Raw genomic sequence first — 21,198 nt, 5'->3', positions numbered from 1 at the left:
GTGTTTTTTCAGTAGTATTTTTACAAGTATATACAACATAGTTTATAGTGCTGATATAAACTGATGTCTATCAGTCTGTGTCTTTAAGGGGCTTATAACCATATACAATTATCCTTAATATGTTTGGGATTCGGGATTGAGGAAGTCTCTACCAATTTGGGAGTATCCTCAGCCAGGAATTTCTCAACAACCATTTATCCCAGAATACAGGGGTCTGAGGCTGAATTTGATGCTCAAGTCTTCTTTCAAGATTAGAGTGCTTAATAATACATGATTTTCTAGCCTAAAGTATTAGGAAAGTTAGATCAGGCTGATAAACATGAACCATCAGAACTAATTGATGGGAGGTATACATCCCCACCAACAGATTTTCTCAGAGCTCCCTCGGGTAAGCAATTTACCATGGGTATTGAATGGAGCAGAATCATATCTGTGTCTCAACTAGAGAGACAAGGGTAGCTAAGCTAACAGACATGTGTCCCCCACCTCCTCAGAACAGGTCCTGATTTTATCAGCTACTAGGACCTGATGTAAAACTCCCAGAAATTTTTACAGACACTTTTACACCAAATTTGACTATAGAGTTTGACCACACACTGATTGCCAAATGCTTTAAGGGTAACTAAAGACCCTCTAAAGACCCACAACATCTCAAGCAGTCTTATGCATACCCCTATACTCCTGCATTTCTTAAGTCTTTTTTATTAAGTAAAGTCTGTCCATCATAATCCAGCTCTCCTATTGGGTTTCAGACTGCAAGATAGCTTGGCAGGTGGCAAGCAAGCTAAGATGCCTGAACACAAAGCCTCGTTAAAAAAGGAGGAGGGTGCTGGTGAACAATTTAGACACATCACTTAGACAGGTTTTCTTTATTATTCTAATTTTCACTACCACTTTGGGATTTATAATGAGGTTTGCTAGACTCTGAAGCAAAATATAGTAAGACTTTACCCTTTTCTCTTTAGAAGGGTTAAAACCAAGTGCAGCTGAGATCTTTGTGTGGTTGTGTAACAAAACAATGACAGAAAACAGATATTTCTACCTTAAAATTCTGGAAAATATTTTTTTTTCAAGTAAAAATCGGAGGTTTTTTCTAAAATATTTCTAGGAAGGTTTATCTGTACACCTAAATTGCAAAGGTGAGGCCTTCCAGTGTGGTAAAAAAGACGCCTACATCACATGGAGATCAAAGGAACACCTTTAAAAGTTAGGTAACTGAAGACAGGAAATACCACAATGAAGTTCAAAGGGTAAAAACAAAAACCTGAGATGAAGAGAAAAAAAAAATAAATCCAATGTTATAATACTGCGCTTTTTAAAGTCAACAAACAAATCTCTAATGTGCCCCTTTAAAAGAGTGGGTATTACTTGTACGTGTACAGAATAAAGCCCAGTCTTTATCTCGGCGTTCCTTAAGTTTCTTAAGGGTTGCTCTAGCCTTAGCAGCCCACACTGTTGAGTGCTAAGAGCTCATTTTATCAAGGATCCCGGTTTTCTCTTCTTTTCCTCTCTTCCCTTGGTCTCTCAGCCTGAGGCAAGGGCTTTTATTGCAGGTGAAGATCGACCATTGTGCTGATTATGTTGTGATTCTGTTTCCACGGGCTTCCTAAAACGAAGGTTTGTCATGAACCAGGATTTAGTGAGAGGGATAAAACAGCCTTTTGGTCAAACAGAAGACACTGGAGAACTCATGTTAATACAATCAGTGCCACCTACTGCTCTATTTCTAAAGTACAACTGTGTACACCAGTGATTGCTACAAATCATCTAACTTCCTCCTGTAAAATTTGACTCAATGTATATGAGTATTTTTAACATCAATGTCTTTTCTTTTTTCCTCTATAGTTAATGTAGGCAAACCTTGAAACCACAGTTATGTTTAAAACAAGCCACACCTAGACAGTTATCTCATTATAATCTCCCACATACTGAGAGCATTTCTTCCCCTAACATGTATATTCTCACTTGAAGCCAGGAGGGCTGACATTGATATTCCAACTAAAAAGATTGTCTCAAGTGGTTCTTCTGGAGGGACTGTGGTGTGAAGACAACATCCATGACTCACATCCTATGGTTATGTGCTGAGTTTTTGCAGATATCTTCGCTCTACCAAAATATAGAGTTGGATCAAAGCGTGCAGAGAAGACAAGACCTTGGGAGAGAACAGTTTGAAAAAGAGTCATAGGTAGGGTAGAATGCACAGCATTGTCCCTGCATTGTGATCTCAGAGAACTGTAGGAAATTCAAGAAAAGCAGTACATGCTTTGTATGATTTCTCTTCAAAGACCTTGCAGACTCAGCCTTCTTATTGTCCAGTATACTTACAAGCAAAGTTATTTCACTTCTGTGGGTTGAAAAAGAATTTGGTGGGATAACAAGTGATGCCTAGCAGAACTGAGGCACATTGAATAATACATTACCAGAGGACATCTGTATACTTTGGGATTAAGTGCAATATAAGAACCAAAATAGGCCAGACTCAAAAGCAGTTTCACTCGTTTCCAGATTTCTGGAAAATATTTTAATCAATGTTATATTTCAAATACTACTATTTTGGGTAGGTTTCCATCTTCCCACTTCAGCAGTTTTCCTCTGTTTTGCTAAAAAGGAACAAACCATACAATCGTAGTCACTTTTCCCTGCCTCTGTGACAAAAATTACACATTGTTGTAGTGTTAGCAGAGCATCACTTTCACCACTTGCACCACACTGCAATTCACATGGAGGATAGCTAGTGACTACCCTTCTAATCCTTTCTGCTCTTGGTGACTGCCCCTCCACTGTGTGTGCTAAGTTTGTCCACACTTAATGTCAGAATATAACTTTTCTTCTGGAGAGGTCATTTTGTTGTAGGTGCAAAACTACACGCATTATCTCCTTTATGACAGTAAACATAGATAATTCCAGTTTTTGAAGTGCCTATTGGATTTAACCTTTCTTAGGCACTTCATATGCTTTTCCCTCACTAACAAAAAAACCCCAGGAATCTGGGATGGCATTGTGGGGAAAAAAAATGCTTCTTTAAGACATACAGATTGGATAAAGTCAAATGTACTCAGAATATGAAGGAATACTAATGTTCATAGTGCTATTGGGCACTTTTTGTCAGAATATCAGAAACACTTAAAAACCCCCATGAATATTATCTCTAACCTGTGAAAGATAAAAATGAAGTACAGGATAGTTACATGAGTTGCCCAGGTTCACACAATGATGGTGTTGCCAGTGCTTGCAAAATTATCTCATGGTAATCTGATGATTCTTCCAAATCCATTCTCCAGGGTTTAAGGGGCTATGTCACCTTTTGCCAAATTCAAAAAGTGGAATAAGTATCCCCTAATTACAGGAAAAAAAAAAAAAAAAAAAAGAGCAGCACTGGAAAACATGACACCTAAGAACCTGAAAACCACAGCCTATACAGACTTTAAAAATTTTATTATGACAACTTAATTCCACTGTTCTAAAATTATTTGCATGGTTTTTAGGCTTTTGAATACTTGGGGTGGTGATTATATCAGTGAGCCAGTGGCAACCGTTTATCTGACATCACTACTGGTGGTTTGTATGTCATCTCTGGAGAGGTAACTGGTATAAACATGATGTCCTGAATAAGTTCAAAGGACTATAGAGGACAGCGGTAGCCAGCCAGCAGAGACAATGGGGCCCATGCACCTGAAAACCCACCTGTTTTCCCTCTGGGAAGCTGCAACTTGGGGTAGTTACTTTAATTAGAGCAAGCAAGTGCGAGTTCCTTGAGTGGCAGTCTCGTTTTTGCTGAATAAAAGTTTGTGTTGCACTGCCTAACTCTACAAAGACCCCCACTGGCAGTTCCGCCAGCGAGACACCCCAGTGCCCGAGCCACTATCAGTGTGTGCCACAAGGCCAAGGGGGGAGGTGGCCTGACATGGCAGCCCAAGGGCAGGATGGCCACAGAGAGGCCCTGCGCCAGGGTTGGCGGAGGCCTTTGGACTCGGTCTGTAGGCCGCAATCAGTGAGGAGGGGGGGGCGAACTGCCCCTGGTGTGTCATTTAAAAGCACTGGATTTGCAGTGTATTCATTGACATAGAGCCGATGAGAGTCTGTGGAGTTGGGATAGGTTTGTGGGCTGTTTAGTTCTTATCTTTTCCACTCTCACCTGAGACTTGTGAGACTGGCAGCTTTCAGCCTTGCCCTCAGGGTTTCCAGGGAAAGATATGAAAATATTACTTGGGCCAGTTGATGGTTCAGAAAAGAAGTGACCCTTGAAATATTACTGGTTTTTCTTTTAAATAACATAATTTTTAACCTACAGGACGATAATGGTTTTCTACCTTCTCCAGTTAGTAAAAGCCACAGCTTCTCCAAAAATAATGATTCTTGTTCAGGCTTTTTTTTCATAAACTGGTAAATAGGGCAACTCAAACCATTAAGGCAAAGAGATACCCAGCCTATAAAACCCTGAATCCCTCCCTGGGCAGGCTGTAATGCCTTCCAGTTAACCTAGAAGGAAAACCTCTTTCCCTGGACACACAGCTGAGCCTACCTGCCAGCTCCACTGGCTGGAAAGGGAGGGGGCATTTGCTCTAATCTTTCCTGTCTCTCCCTGTTCCCAGCTATGCTACTCCATCCCCTCTTGCCAGGCTCTTTGTGGAGACAGCTCTAGTTCCTAACTTGGCAAAAAAAGTTTTCTGTATCCTTAGGTCAGTTCCAGTGATCTGTATCCATCAGCTCAGGGATGGGTCTGACTGCTGTAAGTACACAGAGAGCATGGGAACTGCAAGTGGAAGACCAAGTATTTTGGGGATAGCTAGCTGTTAAGGTAGGCTCAGCTGTATAATATTATGTCTAAGAGACTTTTATGCAATCGGACTGCTTGCTGCTTGTCTTCTAAACCAATCAACTTGGACCTGTTTTGTCTTACTGGAGCTCAGAGCCTTTCCCTGTATGCTACTATGTAGTTCATGCCTGTTGGTTCTAATGTCCTTCACAGTGCCAGAAATACCCAGATCTCACCTGGAGATTTGCTTACTGGTGAGTGCAGATTTTGGGCAGGTTGTGCTCGAAGATCAGAATCAGATTTGACTTACACAGCTGTCCCAGAAGCACTGGCTTCTCAACCAGATGTGTAAGCACATAAGCATCTTCCAAGCAAGCATCTGCTCTGTGGAGCTTTGAGGATCTCAGGTTGCACATTAGGGACTGACATCTCTGAAGATGTGTGTGCACCACTCACAGCATCCCAGCTCTGTGCTGGAGCAAGATAGAGGCATACTGTTCCCCTGGCTTACTGCTCACTAGTTTCTTTGGGCAGAGGCGAGAAAAGAGCTGTGGTATAGAAAAAGAGAAACCAGGTGGAAAATCAGGCACAAGGACTGCAAGGAGGACCAAAATGCATGGCAAAGTAGGGATAGAGCCTTTGTAGCTCTGTTTGTAAAAGCTTGCAGGGCTGCTCAAGAGCAGAAAGAAGTCAACAGCTTGTGTAGAGCCCTGAGAACAAAGCTGGAGTTAATTGTGGGGGAAGGGTATGATGTAAACTGGTGCTTACAGACTGATGAACTGAACAAGAATAGCTAACAGCCTTTAACCTGGCAAGTAATCTGAGCGACATCATTACTAACCTGGTTGGTAAGTGGCCAGCAGATAGAGAAGGTCCATGAGTGTTAATCGGAGGGTGTATCTTGAGGGGAGGGCTTAGGGGCTGGACTCAAATCAGGTGGTGAACTCACAGTGTCCTCCCTGCTGGAGTTTGCTCAGGGCAGCACTGAGTTCACAACTGTTGAATTTCAGTTGTCCCTGAGGTGGTAGGTACTGAATGCTGTGGCTGAGGAGCTCAAACCCACTTTTTACCTCCCTCTAAGAGAAGAAAAAGAAAGAGCCCTGGCCCCAAAACAGCAAGGCCTTTCTCAGGTCAGCCTTAAATTCTTACCTCTATGAGCAGGTGCTTCTCAAGCTCTGAGGATTTCACTGAGCCAATTTAATGCTGATGATAAGACAGCTTAAACCCATTAGCTCCCAGCTATCTGAATAATTTTCTCCTTGGAGAACAGCACACTGGTAGACTGCTCTAACCAGACCTGCAGAGAACTGCCACATTAACTGAACATTTGGTAACTGTTGTGACCTGTGTGGTGAGCATTCAAGGGCTGAAGAAAATGCCACTGGCTAGATCACTGTCTATGACTTCTCTTAACGGACTTCCTCAGTGGGAGGATGAAGATCTACCAGTGGAGGATTTGTTGCTTTTTGAAGTCTCTTGGGAAGTTACTAACAAAGGTTTGTACAACACCCTTAGGAGTTTGTATCGCTGTTTTTACGGGAGCAGAGGGAGGTATGAAGGGCTTGGACAAGAAGGGCATTCAGGGGAGATTGGAGAGAAATGGGCCACAGAACTGTTGCATTGGAAGGAGTGCACGTAGCATGTGTAATTGTGCATGTTGTGTGTGGGCTGCATCTGCCTGTGTGGGATGAGCCTATAGTGAGGATGTCTGTGTGTATTTATGTGTTTCACCACCAGGGATAGGTTGTTTGAACAAACATCTGTGTTATGCCTGGGTGTGTAGATGTATGGATATATAGATGTTGCTTTGTACATATTTATATTTTACCTTCCATGGAAATTAACTTGGGAGTGTAAATGCATGAAAATGAGCTGTAAAGCAGACATCAGATTTAAAGTAGCTCAGCAGTCTCCCCCAGCCTTCTATAAAGGTATGAAGAAAAGGCCAAATTTGAAACAAGTATAAATAAACAGCTGCATTGAAGCCACTGATCAAAACCCAGATGTCAATGACCGCTGTCTTTATGCCCGCTGAAATCCTTTTGGACTGGTCTTTGCAAACACAGGTGGTGCCAGACAGGGACTTCATGCTTTGTGCATGTCTACAGATTGAAAATTTGTTCACTGCATGCAGCCTGTCAGGCAAAGTGCACACTGCTTGTTACACAAAGATCTTTCTGCCTCCGTTTCTAATTCATTCATCAAATTGTCCTCTTTCAGCTAGGTGTAGTTCACCAAGGGGAAACAGGCTTCATTTTCACCAAAAAGTGAGTTAGTATGAGTAAATGACTGACCTCATATGTCTTACTGTCCTGGCAGATAAATAGAAAGATTAGTCAGGAGAGGGGATCTGTAATCTGTTAAGATTTTAACTCTGAAGGGGAGGTGTGTGTGAGAGGAACAGGGTTTACCCCCATGGTGAAGCTGGAGTTACTATTTTATGATAGCTTCTAGTATTTAATCTGCACTGCAGTGCAATTTTACATTGCTTGCTTTTTTTTTTTTTTTTTTTTTTTTTTTTTAGTATTGATACCTGGAGGTAGTACAGAGTAGCTTTTGCACTTTGAGTCCCTTTGGGCTTATTTTTCAGTAGCTTCAGTCAAGCTTTTTGAGTTAATTTACTACTGTCAGAACTTGGAGCATGTAGCATTTACTTTTGTAGTGTGCATGATAAGTAAGGCACTGGCAAGCAGGTGGCACCAGAAATATAGGAAATTCAGTTATTCTCGCTAACATCTCTGAACTCCATAGTATATATGTATTTTCTGATTCATTTGGACCCACTGGTTACAGATACCACATAATATGTTTAAGAAAAAGTAAAACACAATTAGATTTACCTCTCTATGTATGTACAAAATGCAGTGAATCATTTATTCATCCATGTGGTTCTTGTTGACTTCACTGACATCAAATCAGCTAAATTTTACTATTTAGGCACAGCTAAAATTTACTATTCTCACATTTTATGAGAAAATTAATATGAGGGTGAGTATTTATTCAGTGAGTTTAAAAATAAGGTGCTGTTAATTATGCCACTTACCAAACCCATGTATTCAAACAGAGCTGACTGAACCAGTCATGGCAATTTCTTCATCAGAACTGGATCTCTGTGCAAAGTTTCCATTAACCAACCTTGACTGGAAACATCTGTGCAAAATCTCTTTAAAAAAAGTTTATTTCATCTTATTTTTCTGGTAAATTCTTGATACTGAAGTTTTTCTCCCATATCTTCCAGGCAATTGAATGTCTAAGTCAAACGGTGAGATACTGTTCCCTTTTATAAACAGTTCTGGGAAAATGTTAGGGCACAGTGTTTTTTAGGAGAGAGAGAGAGAGTAGCTAACAAAATACAGGGAGAGTCATCAAAAAAGATACATAGGCTTGGGAAATAATAGCTTACATTGTATATTTCCATCCTCCCTTAGCAGGAGGAAGAACTGTATACTTGACTAAGTAGGCTGACCTCACATAGATTTAGTACTGCTATGTGTTTTATTGGTTTAGTGTTGCTGTATATGTTCCTAATATAGAGGGAAAGATAAGCATTAGCTTGGTTTATTGCCTGACAAGGGGTTTTTTGAGCATTAAATGTGAAGGTTTCTTTCTGGCAAAGCAAAGGTGAGTCAGAGTAGCGCAGCATGAAGTTGGTTTGCACTGCTAAAGTGATGTAAAGCTGCTGCTGCCTACAGGAGAGAGTTCAAGTCTTTGTGCTAACTTTGTGTGCATCACTAGGGGCTTGGTTATGAGTACATTTCCTTGTTGACCAGTGCTGCTCTTTAGTCGTTCCTCCATTTCTCTGTAGCAGAGACAATAAGGCTGAATGTCCTCTTCCCTATGAGGAACATGCTACCAGACTCACAGATGGCTATCTATTCCCACACCTGTAAATAGTGCCTTTTACAGGTGCTGAGCTATTTTCAGAACCTCTTAAATATATTCTTCTTCAGAGTCTGAGGATGATGAAGGGGTCCTGAAAATTGGAGCACATCTGATTATACAGTGTGAGAGAGTCTTCACGTGCCAGCTGCCCATGGGGAGCAAGTGTTTACTGGTATTTCCCTGGTGCTGCTGGTTGGTACTGAGGCATGAGATGCAGCTGTAGGGAAGGACAAGTCAGTTGTATGAGTTCAGTGCTCAGAGATCTACAAGTATCCGTTATTTCCAGAGTCTTGTCACTTCTTTCTCAGCAGCTGGCACAGTGAAAGTGTCCTTTTTTTTTTTTTTTTTTTAAAAGTCTAAATATTTAACACATGCTCTAACAATACAGAGCTTTCAACGACTCCACACTTCCTTTTTATATTCTCTGTCCTGGCTGCTGCCTGTGCTAAGTGGCAACCTCTGACATATGTGTTGGAAAGCACCAGCATCTCAGTTACTCTTCTTTCTCTTCTTCTCTGTCTGGAGCAAGCAAAGATAGAGTAGCTGAATGAGAGAACGAGAAGTAAAAAAAGGCTCATGTGCCAGTGTCATGCCTTTCACAACTCATGTGGAAAGGAGCTTGCCACCTAAACCAAGCACAACATTGAAATCATCTTGCATTGAAAGTCCCCTGCCAAAGAAATGAGAAAAATGTAGTTTGTTTTGCAAGATTTTTCTCACTTTATTTGGCTCTTCACTGATGGTCAAGACCCATACTGTGAAGTATATTTACTGTTTTTCTGTGGTAGAAAGGGATAAAAGAAGGCAGGCAAGGGCCCCAGCAGGCACTGCAGGGCCACATGGCATGCTGATGAATCATGGGGAAGCTCAGCATTTTTCACCCTTCCACTTCTCTCCTGGCCACCATGCTCTGGTAAATCCAGGTCTGGTCATATCTCTGTGCACACTGGAAAAGAAGACTGGTTGTCTTTCCTCCCTAACATGAAGGCAAATAAAAAGGAGCACCAATCAAGTGACTACAAGATATATAGATCTTGTGACTGAAGTCCCACAGATGGAAATGATCAACAGGGAGCAGCTAGAGGCCATTGTAGGAGTAATGGCAGCTGTCCTGGACGTTTTCCACAGTGAAAATGGCTCCATTCTCTTTCTAAAAGCTTGCCCACTGAAAACTGAAGTATTTAATCTTGGTAGGGGGCAGAAGTCTAATTTTGCAAGTGAGAATAACAGTTAGCTGTAGTTCAGTGGGTTTTCTCATAGATTAGTGAGAAGGGTTGAGAATGTTCAAGATCTGGTCTGTGCTCTATAAAGATTTCTTTAAAATCATTCCAGTAATATTTAGATCAGTATTTTCTGCTGTAGTACTAACAGTTTTTAGATAGAAAATGAAAGAGTGCTTAAAAATGCTGGGCAAACAGCCAGTCTGTATCATCATTCAGCTGTGAAGAGATTAGTTCAAGAGTCACTGGTAGATGAATCCTAAATACATTTTTTCCATCTCTATTGGAATAAAGGCTCTGCTAAAAACAAGCCTTGGTTCAGCTCTCCCTGCAGTAGAGCCTTATGTAGATTTTCTCTGGTGAAAATCTGGACTCTTGGAAATTAAATCCTGAATCCACTAAAGTCAGTAGGATGATCATTTTACCTCTTCTGTGTTAAATGTGGTAAAAGTTCCTTGGGAAAAGGTGAATGCTGTAATCTGTGACACACATGTGGAACGTGAAGATGCTGGCATAAACTTGGCATAAACACAGCATCAGAGCTCTGTGCATTCCTAGAGTGGGGTGGTATAACAACGTCAAATCAATCTCAAATGAAATCTTGTGCATTGGGGGTGATGCACACAAATAGCTTCTGTATTGTGGACATCTGTCGTAAATTTCAGTGTTTCAGTATTATTTCAAAATATGTTTGGAGTGGCACAATTTCACAGAATTTAGAGAACTTCTGTCTTCTGATGAGCCCCAGTCACAAATGTGGCCCAAAAACCGCATGAAAAGTATCTCCTATCTGAAGATGCTGTTTTGTTTTTTTTTAATCTGACACATTTTACAACCTTATTCTTTAAATGGTCCCCAGATATCTCAACAGGCAGTTAATAAATAAATAAAATTCTAATGAAACATTTAAAAAAGATACTCTCAAGCCCAATTTTATCACTTCTTTCTAGATCAGAGACAGATTCTGAGGAGAAAGGGCGAAAGGCTAGTTCATGTAACTAGTAATTGTCGCAGTGAAATCAGTTTGAGTCCTGAATCTGGTATTCCACTGCTGTCTTGGATTCAATGGCAGCTGTGGCACTCAGGAAAGCTTTAGTGCGTTCAAGAGTGGCCCAATCAGGCCATAGCAAAGAAGCCAAAGAACTGTGGGAACACCCTGATCCTCCGTTTCTGTGTAGCAAAGGTGTGTGGGGAAGGACTTGACAATCAGTGACAATCTACACTTATCTCTGTCTCACTTACATAGCTTCGCTTCCTATCTCTCTCCTCCCTTTTTGATTTCTGCTGCTCCTTGCCTCTGTCCTTCTGTAATGTGGGCTGAGTGGAAGAGCAAGGAAGATGAATGGTGAGTATCTCTGGCAGTTTTGAGAGGTTTTGGCATGGTAGCAGTAATGTATATGAAAACATTTAAATTTAAAAAAATAATTCTATGAAATATTTTCTGAGAAAATATTTTGTTTTCATCTTATATTTTTTAAGGAGATCACTAAAAAAAAAAAAAAAAAAAAGTCAAACTTCTCTTAATGAACAAATTCTTCTTTCCCAAGCATTTTAGTTCCCCTTTTCATGCCAGCTTATTTTTCCCTGGAAAAAGAGGAAGAGTGGAAAGGAAGTAAATGGGGGAAAAAGATATGGTGCTGATTTCCTTTTTGATTTCCTTTATTCTGGTGGAAAAGTTAAAAACACATTTTAAAAAGAAATACTATGTTTCTCTCAAGGACATTCTAAAATGATTAAAACATAATATTTTAATAAAGCATTTTGGTGGAGATCAGAACACTAAACGACCCCTGTATCCACATTTTGCTGCTAACTGCTCATGTTTGTGATGATCCGAACCAATTCTCTGGATCTGATCTCTCCTGATTCTGCATCTATTTCTTGTCTTTCATTGTTTATTTTAAAACTTCTTTCAAAGTACAAAACTTCAGAGGCTGCATACAGAAACTTGCAACATCATGGAATTTTGGTACATTCCTGTTGTTTAGAAAGGTTTTCTGTTTATAATATGACCTTAAAACATCATATTAGAGAAGAATAAGGAGATTTACCAAATTGTTGGAAGTAATTTGAGAATTTTGTTAGGCTCCAAGTGAATATGTAAACCCTTACTCTGTTACTCAGTAGGACATGTAATGCATTGTTTACTGGCACAGGTATTTCCACGGAATTCAAAGTGACTGAGCAGATATAAGCTATCTCTTAATGATATATAATGTGTTCCTTAAATTTCCAATGGAAAAGTGTGATTTCAAAAGTCAATACATTATTCTAGACATTGTTCTTCTCAATATGTCTTTTTTAAACTCGTGCCTAACACTTTCCACATACGTAGTTTCACTTGCGCAGTTTCCCTCCCCTGTCAATTAAAGCTTATGTACAGACATGCTTTGTGAGCAGTAACAAGACAAAAGCACATTTTGGGTCCAGGTAACCCAGAGCTTTTATCACAGCTATCTTCTGAAGAGTTTTCACAGTCTCTAAAATGTACTCTGATTTTACCTTAAGTACTTTTCATTGCTTTTCAGGCAAATCAGTGCCCTGAAATATTTTTTACCTTGCTGCGTAAGATTATGACGACAGAGCACAGCATACTCTCCACTCTTTCTCTCAGAACATACATCTTTGGCAGGGCGTATTTTAGGACACACAGTGATCCTAAATAAAACCTTGTGAAAGGAAACACTCAGCTGTTGGCTATACAAAACAAAGGTTCAGGCTCTACTCAGCTCCTCGGCTGCAGTTTTCTTACTGCTCTTAAAATTAATAGCTGTGGAAACCTTGCTGATCCCAGTGTTGAATGCCTTGGAGTATGAAAGAGGCTGATCTCCACTCTTGTGATGGTGGGGAAAGAGCTTTGCACCACGCTAGTCATATACAGCTTTATCATGTTATTTAGTATCATCTTGCAAGTACATATTTTCTCTTTTCCCTGCATCACCAGGCTGCTTTGCACAAAAATCTTCCCTTATTTTAAGCTCTGTATTTCTGCCAATTAAAACCAACTAGTTTTGTGACTAATATTTCTGCCAAACCCCATGTTTATCCATGTTGAAGTGCCTTAAGCTCATATGATGTATTTATCACCCCGTAAGAACAGATGTGTCTTCATAACTGTATCACTTTATGGGTTGAACATCCTGATTTGTCTCATATAATTAAAATTATATGTGTATCTGAATCCAAGCTATTCAAATAGTCTCTCTCAGCTTGTGAGAATAGGAACTTGGAGGGAATATGTAGTGTCACTTACCTAAAATTGCTCGAAATCCGTCTAGAGCAGCCATAGAAGAGTATGATGACTGTAAGTTAGTTTCTTAGCTTTCTGGTCCTAATGAAGTGGAGAATAGTCTTACGAATAGATTTCCTTCTGCAGTTCCATGGCTATATGACATGAAACTCTTAACTGTGAGCTTGATTTAGGAACACATATCTGTAAGATTCTTGTCTTCTTAGGTCCTGAATTATTATGTAGGGTAATAATTTACTATAATAGTTCTGATTCACAAGCTGGTAAATTTGAACTGTGTTTGTTTTTCTTTGTAAAATACCTAGAATCCTGAGACATCTTGACATAAAAATAGTAGGGCTGGGGATCTTTCTAGTATTCAAAACAAATTGGATATTTGTAGAGAGAAGAACTTTAAATGCACAATTTCTTTTCTAAGAGTACAGTTAAAAACATAGCTCTGTTGTTCAGTTCCTCAGGGCTGCAAGCTACCAGGCTTGGCAGAAGGCTTTATTTAGTTGTCAGGTGATACAGTTTAATTAATCTGGGAACTAATCTCCCAAAGTGCTGAGCAACTTCAGTTTCTCTATTGTAAATAGTGGACATTTGTGGCAGAGTTTTAACGAGAATCTGGTAACTTCTCAAGATTCTTGCTATATGCAATTGGATGTGGTGCATTGGCACCTCTGGATACCCCAGTACCTTTAGAAAATGAAGTCTGGAGTACCTGCTATCAACCACTGGCAACTTTCAGTGCTGGCTCCTTATGCCTCACTGCTGAGAGGCATATCACAGTCTTCTTGCCTGGAGTATTAACAAACATTTCCAAATTCAGTGGAGGATTAAATTCTTGTGTAGGAACATTAAGTCCCTTCCTATTTTGTTGTTTGCTTGTACCTTTTGAGCTTCATTTATCTTACGATGCTTTAAAATCACTGGAGCTACACTCATCTCTGATGTACAGCAGCTACCTAGCCTCTGACTTTCTCTTTCCTTGCCTTTCCCTCCACTTGCTGGATTCAGGCATGCACTGTTGTTCTGAATTGATAGTGATGGAATGCCTACTGCCTGGCACTGCAGGTCCTGCAGGAAAGGAGATTTGCAAGGCTGCCTTGCCAATGCATGATTTACAGGGCTGGCTGTGGAAAGCTGTGAGGAAGAGCAGCCTAAATGAATCTTGCATACCATGTGCAAGACTAGATAGATCTGTACTGACCTCATCAGGGGATGTAGTTGTCACGTGGTCTTACACATTTTAATATTGCATTTATTTTAAAATCGGACGATGTTTTGGTGGAAGGTGCTAGAGGTGTTTATATTGGCAGTGTAGGTTACATTCATTCCAACTTTAACAACTCTAGAATGGTAATGGAACATGACACCTTTTGGTCTGAGGATATTGGTTTAAATCCATTTTTATAGTCAGTAGTCAATGTAATCCATCAGTCCCTAAACTTTTTTTCAGTGATTTGTGTAAAACAAGATGGAAGTGCCAGCTCAGTTGTCACCACATGTATTTCCACATCACAAAAAGTATGTTTGAAAATTATAACTGCTACAATGAAATAGCAGAAGGCTATGCTTGGGATGCAGTAAAGTCAAGATTAGGCATGGGAGAGTGAAAGCATGAGCCCCAGGATTTGAATCTCACAATCCAAGTCTAAAGATTTCACAATCCAAAAAGAGGGGATTAACAGAAGAATAAAATAATATATTGGTTGAACATTTGTGGTGTGACTTCAAACACTCAAAAGAAATTTTAAAAATCACAGACTAGATAAAAATAACAGTTAAGGATAGAAAGCACTTGAGATTAGAGGAGAAATTCAGGGAAGCCATATGCAGTCACCCAGGAGTAAGCAAAGCATTAAATTGTCATTTAAGAATTAGGCACAGTCTGCTGTTGGTACATACTCCTCAAAGATCTGATGCCATTTAAGAGGGTGAACTTCTGTTTATTTGTTAGAGTCTGGTTTCACTTAAAATCTGAATATGTGAAATAATTTAACTAGAGCTATATCTGATCCACAGGTAGGTTGGAGCTTATTCCAGAGGTTTGTGGTCTGTGCCCTTTCCTACTTTTTGTTCTTTGTGATCTTCTTTTGCAGTGGGAGGCATTTACACTGTGATCCAGACAAAAGCCAAAACTACAGCAGATGAATGGGGTGAAAACTATTTTCTGGTTGGTCCCTATTTTGAGCACAATGTGAAGACTCAGGTGGAAGCATGTGAGCCTCCAAACCCTGCAGTTACAAAGGCAGTGGACACCATGAAAAGCCAGGGGTGTCAGGTAAATCAGATGTGCTACTGCTGACTCTGAGGAGATTAGTTTTGGTTAATGCTCTCTGCATTCCACTTGACACAGCAGTCCTGGTCAATGTCACAATGGGAAAGGCCCTAACTCACTGTTAGACCAGCAAAGTCAATTCATTAAAGGTTATTTTTGAGGAAGAACCAGTTTATCCAATTACAGGTTTTAACAGTCATTTATCTGCAAGTCTGCTTAATTGGATTAATGACTTATTTAGTCTCTAAATACAGTGAGATTTTAGTAGATATATTATGACCTTATTTAAGTGAACCCTTACATTTGGCTTTCTTGCACTGGAGCGAGAAGAGCGTTCCACTAGGTCACAATTTTTCTTATGTAACATTATAATGAGTTGAAAGCCAGAAAGCGACATACCACAGGTCGATTTAAGAAAAGCACCCAACTGACAAAGAATCTGCTTCCTCAGATCAATGCAGCTATCAGTCTTCTCTAGGAAGAGAGATTAAACCACAGCATGAGTGAATTCATCTGTGTTTTCTACACCATTTTTAACTGGTGTTTTCTGTGTGATCTCAGTCAAACCTCATAGCCTTTCTGTGAGTCAGTTTCTCCAACAACAAACTAGGAATAAACGTCCTCATATAAAGGTAATCTGCTGAAAGGAATAGAGTCTGTTGTGTTGATAGGCAAGCTACTGAACTGCAAGCAGCTGCAGCCTTGAGGACAACTGATTGTCTGAAAATTGGTGGAAGATAACACATGCTAAATCTAGCGTCCTTTCTTGAAAGTCCTCATCAGAGATCTAGAACTCACCTTCACTCTGAATCAGCATTAACTCCCTCAGAGACACTAGTCTGCAGGAGCAAAAATTGTCTGCTTATAATGTGTGCTGAGCAGATGTGAAAAGCATTGAGAGGCAGAAACAAGGAAGCTTTCTAACAAGGTTCTGTTGCTGAGGGGCACAGCACACTTTAATGTAGAAATTCATAAATTTCTTAGACTGCTACCAGCTGTTGCACTGGCAACATGTTATCTCCCTTTGTAACAGCGGTCCTGCTGTTATTAGGATCTGGTGCCCTGTTGCATATTATGTAGAAGTGTATTGTTGGACATGCATGTGCCACAGCTTGGGACAGTGTCTGTTGGGGACACTAACATTGTGTGATGCTCGCATTGTTCATGCTGAAGTTCAAACTAAAAGGCCTAATCTAGCTGCAATTTCTTATTTCTAATCAGATTTTTATAAGTGATCGATCAAGTTTTCCGTGTTGCCTCTGTTGCTTACAAAAAGATATCTCTGCAAGCTGTGTAACAGTCCTTTGTTTGAAAAACAACTAAAGACTTGTGGGCAGATTAATTGAGATGCTATATATACACTTCATGCTCTTCCAGCAATACATTCATTTTAATCAGCAAACTCTGCCAGCCTAGCATGTGCACTGTGCTGCTGGAGTATTCATATATAGCAGCAAATCTGTCCCAGGTATGTCAAGTATAGCTTTGATCTCTAATAAAGACGCTCTAGTTTCCAGGAGCTGTGCTTATCCTATTAACATTTATGTCTGGATTTTGCTTATGCATCACAATGGATCCCTTTAAACCAGGGGACCTAGGAACGCTTCCAAACTTCTCAGGTCAGGTTTTTTCCTTGCCACAACCTGACTCCATATTTAGATGAAATCTGGGTTCACACAACCCCCTTGCTTTTTAACCTTATTTTCCTGAATAAGAAACCTGGATAGCCTGAAATAAGTATATAAGGAGCCAACCCTCCTTCACACACCTGTCTTTGTTACACCCTGTATTTTTTGTGCAAACAGGTTTAAGAGCTTTCATCTCATTGTTTTCAAGATCTGACCCCTGTTCAGCCCATTCTAGCATCAGGGCTGGGTTCAACCCCTGAGGTCCTAGGGGTTGGTGAATGAAAAGAGATTGAACAGTGACATAAAAGATTCCTCTGCACAAGGTATAAACTGCACTAACCTCCCTATAGTACCTTGTTCTTCCTGGTTAATATGTCTCTGTTGATACAGCCATTTCAGTGATAAAATTAATATGAAATAATTTGACTGTGCAGACTGGTACAATCTGTAGTGTGGGCCCAGCTGTGTTGTGTTGCCTTATTACCGTTCAGCCTAATCTCTTGGTTGGGCAGGTAGGTTGTATCAGTGAAGTTCTAAACTAGTTTTTTAACTATACCCATGCAGATAAAGCAGGGAAGCTATGTTTTTAGGCTGATATGGTTTTAGGTATCATTACACCTTCTGATATATCTTCCAGTCTGCCAAAGGTCATCAGCTGTGCTGCTTGGGCAGAGTGAGAAAATGTCATGGTAGATAGAGGTCCCAAGCACTTGTCCTACAAAATGGCATTATGCTGTCCTACAAAATCTAGCATAAATGGCAAAAGACTGATGACAAATCTGACCGAAAGAAAATAGTAATTTTGAAATAAGAACAAAAATTGCGTAGATACTTCAGTAAGAACATAAGGCCTCATTATTCAACCAAGTATAGTCTTCCTAAGATTTTTTTTTTTTTTAATCTAAAATGAAAGTCTTAAAACCAAAATGTTCCAGAAGATTGTAGTTTCCTTTTACCCCTGCCTTTGGTCCAGTATTACTTCATGTATTTTGCAAGGAAAATCACAAATCCTGGGTATGTAGGACTATGATGGGATATTCCTTATGTAAAATATTTAAGATTTGGTGGATGAAAATAATTATGCTAACTGGCCTTTATATTCACTTCAAAATTTTCTGCTTATATCCTTGCCTCTTTCCCACAGGTCTTTTTTGGAAGATGGCTGATAGAAGGCAGCCCATATGTCTTACTGTTTGATTTAGGATCAGCAGCTTGGAATCTGGACAGGTGGAAAAGTGAATTTTGGGATGTCAGCAACATAGGGATCCCTTTTCATGACCAAGAAGCCAACGATGCTGTGATTTTTGGATCGTTAACAGCCTGGTTTTTAAAAGAGGTACAGAGATTTTCAAACTTCAGCCTTGTCAGCAGTGCAAAAAAGCTTTGGAATGTGGTTCTTCTTCTCCAGTTTAAAAATTATGATTTAAAATAAGCTGATAGCTGATGTAGATCAAATTTGTGTTTACAACTTAATACTTATGTGGTCATTTAACTATATTTTTCTGGGAGAATGAAGTGGCCGTGGTGGTCTGCCCTGTGTGAAATCTTCTGTGTCTTTACTGTCACTTTTCTCTCTGTTTCTTCTCACTTTCCTTATTTGTCACCAGATGCTCTTACAAGTAGGATCTCAAACTCCCTTTTTCTCTCCTATGGTAGTCAAGTTGTCACACTCAAACTGTCCTTGAAGCCAGTCAAACCATATCTCAGTGATTAGATACTACCTTGCACAGGGAATATAGACAGACAGAAAGAATGATAGCACTGTTACTTCACATGTCACTCTACCACAGCCTACCTGAAGAGAAGAAGCTTTGTTAATCTGCAGAATCATCTGTCTGTCATAGGGGCTCATGACTTTTATATCCAAATGAGAGTTTCAAGAGCAGAAGGGCAAGTTAAAAGAAAAAAAGAGTGACTGTGCTTGCCAGAGCTCTCCAACACTCTGGGAAGGATACTGTTCTGAGGCACTAGTGAGGCACATGTGCTTCCTGGGCTAAGGATTGGGGCTGATGGGAGTCAAGACACATGACCACTTAAGATGCTGTACTGCTTTGTCATATGAAAGCAAGCAAGCTTTCAAGTCATATGAAAGAAAGCAAGCAAGCACACAGGAGAAGTCATGGAAAAAAAAGAGGGGTTTGGGGCTGAGATGATGGGGAGGATGGTGTGTGTTTCATGTATATTCTTTCTAATTATTTTCAGCTTTCCTGTCAGTTTGATGACAAGCCCAATGTAATTGCCCACTTCCATGAGTGGCAGGCAGGAGTGGGTTTAATACTGTCTTGTTCTCAGAAACTTCCTGTTGCCACAATTTTTACTACCCATGCAACTCTGCTAGGGAGATACCTGTGTGCAGCCAATATAGATTTTTACAACAATCTTGACCAGGTAAGAGGCATTTTTCTATTTTTTTTTTTTTTCTTTTTCCCCAGCTAATTAGCTCCTGGGTCCTTTTCTGTTTACTGTTTACATATATTTTATTTTCTTGTTTTGTGTGATCACTTATGATTGACCCATGGCTGAGTGATGTTTGCAGTTCCAGAAAACAAGAAATTGTATTTGTAAGACTATGAGGTGTCTAGGCATGAGTGCCTTTGTCTTTGTGTCATCTAACAGGTCTTAAAACTCAGTGAAGTCTAGAATACTTGCAGTACTCTCAGATTTGCACCTCAGAATACTGAAACTCATTCAGATTCCAGGCAAGTCAATACCTTAGTTCAATCCACTGATGTATGGAGTAATACTGCAGCAGTATGAGATTGCCAGAAGAGATTCTTAACCTTCTTTTCAGTGATTTGGGACAGTTTTCAAAAGGAGGGGGAGAGTTACAGGCCCAGACATCACACCAAGTCAAAAGAATCTTGTCCTTAAGAAGCTCCCCCTTTCTGTTCAGGAAAGGTATCCATTGCTTGAGCTGATTGCTATGGTTTGGGAGTTACTGTTAGCTGCATGAGTAACCAGTGAATCTAAAATCCATTCATCTGTAATCATGATCTGGCACTTCATGTGCAGCCTCACAGTACTCTGTTTTAATGAAAGGCAGTAGAAAAGATAGCCCGTAGCCATCTTCTTGCTGAATTACCCTGGAATTCCATGAAGTGGTGGGTTTTTTTCTTCCCTAGCCTGCTTCTTAATTCTTGCAAGTCATAATAAGCCCTTCTATTTTCAAGCTTTTCAAGTTAGGCTTAATTTGTAACTGGCAAATGTAGGAAGTATTTTCTGAGTTCAAGAGACCCACATCTGTTTCTTGGAATTTCTGTAAACCAAATGGTTTTGGTTCTTACTGTGGTCTTTTCACTCAAAGTATAACACAAACCAATGTTTTAAGGACCTTTAAGTGTCTTTAGTACTGCCTTCAGCAGAGGTACGTTACATGATCTGGGATTTCTAATATGGTTATGGAGAAGCTGAATATAAGAGATTCTTGCATTCCAGCACTTATTGAGGGTAGAGGTAATTAAAGGTCTAAAACAACTGCCTTATTCGCTGTCCTTGGCTAAAATCAACAAAAAAAAATTACTCGGTAATTTTCAGTTGGATGTTTGAAGCTTCACACACTGTAGAACAGTGTCTTCCAGAGGTAGGTTGTTCTTTCCCACCAAAGGCAACTACTGCATCTACTAAACACACTAAGTGTAGAAGACTGTCTCCATTCATTTACCCATATGCATAAAGGTTGCAGCATTGTAATGTGTAAGGCGGAATTCTTTCTGCCCAATATGAGGTAACTAACATAGGTGGTTTCTTCTCCTAGGCTCCCTGTATCATCAGTGGAGTTACACTGACTGAGGATAGGCCAGTATAAGGCAAACATCCTCAGATTGCCATCTGAAAGATCTGTCTCCATCTATTACCTAGGAAAACTAGTCTCCTAAATTAGGTATGTTTGTTACGTGCATTAATGAGGCAGCATGAATAACCCAGTCCTGCTGTCAGACCCAAGTTTGAGGACTCTAGACATTCCTACTCCCTCATATTCTCCTTACGTTTATACATGCAAAATGCAGCTTTAAAGTCACATTAAATTATTTTTCTCTGGACAGAGCTGGATTGAAAGAACTAAAACCATGCAATTTCAGGTTTAACACTTGAGAAAGTGGGAACTTTTCAGTGGTAACTTTATTCATTTACCCTTGCATTCTTACACATAATTTGTTAGTAATGAAGCCATAGTAAGGGAAAAAAAAAAAAAAAAA

General features: G+C 39.9%; 1 protein-coding gene across 4 annotated transcripts in view; it reads left to right on the top strand.

The window, feature by feature from the left end:
- The first annotated feature begins 5,984 nt into the window (after positions 1-5,984).
- GYS2 (glycogen synthase 2) overlaps positions 5,985-21,198 on the top strand; it is a 49,701-nt gene continuing 34,487 nt past the window's right edge. Inside the window, exons 1-5 of one of the 4 annotated variants that reach the window (XM_026864847.1) lie at positions 6,141-6,252; positions 11,105-11,203; positions 15,196-15,377; positions 18,147-18,338; positions 19,205-19,390. In XM_026864847.1, coding sequence (XP_026720648.1) covers positions 11,197-11,203; positions 15,196-15,377; positions 18,147-18,338; positions 19,205-19,390 — 567 coding nt within the window. In that variant the 5' untranslated portion in view covers positions 6,141-6,252; positions 11,105-11,196. Of the gene's footprint in view, positions 6,253-11,104; positions 11,204-15,195; positions 15,378-18,146; positions 18,339-19,204; positions 19,391-21,198 lie in introns of all 4 variants that reach the window. The other 3 variants (XM_026864836.1, XM_026864814.1, XM_026864825.1) reach the window with 3 other exon arrangements.

This window comes from Athene cunicularia (assembly GCF_003259725.1).
Source record: "Athene cunicularia isolate RWA chromosome 1 unlocalized genomic scaffold, athCun1 chr1_part2, whole genome shotgun sequence".
NCBI lineage: Eukaryota > Metazoa > Chordata > Aves > Strigiformes > Strigidae > Athene > Athene cunicularia.
The sequence above is the reverse complement of the archived record's forward strand: the minus strand, read 5'-3'. Positions and strand labels throughout refer to the sequence as shown.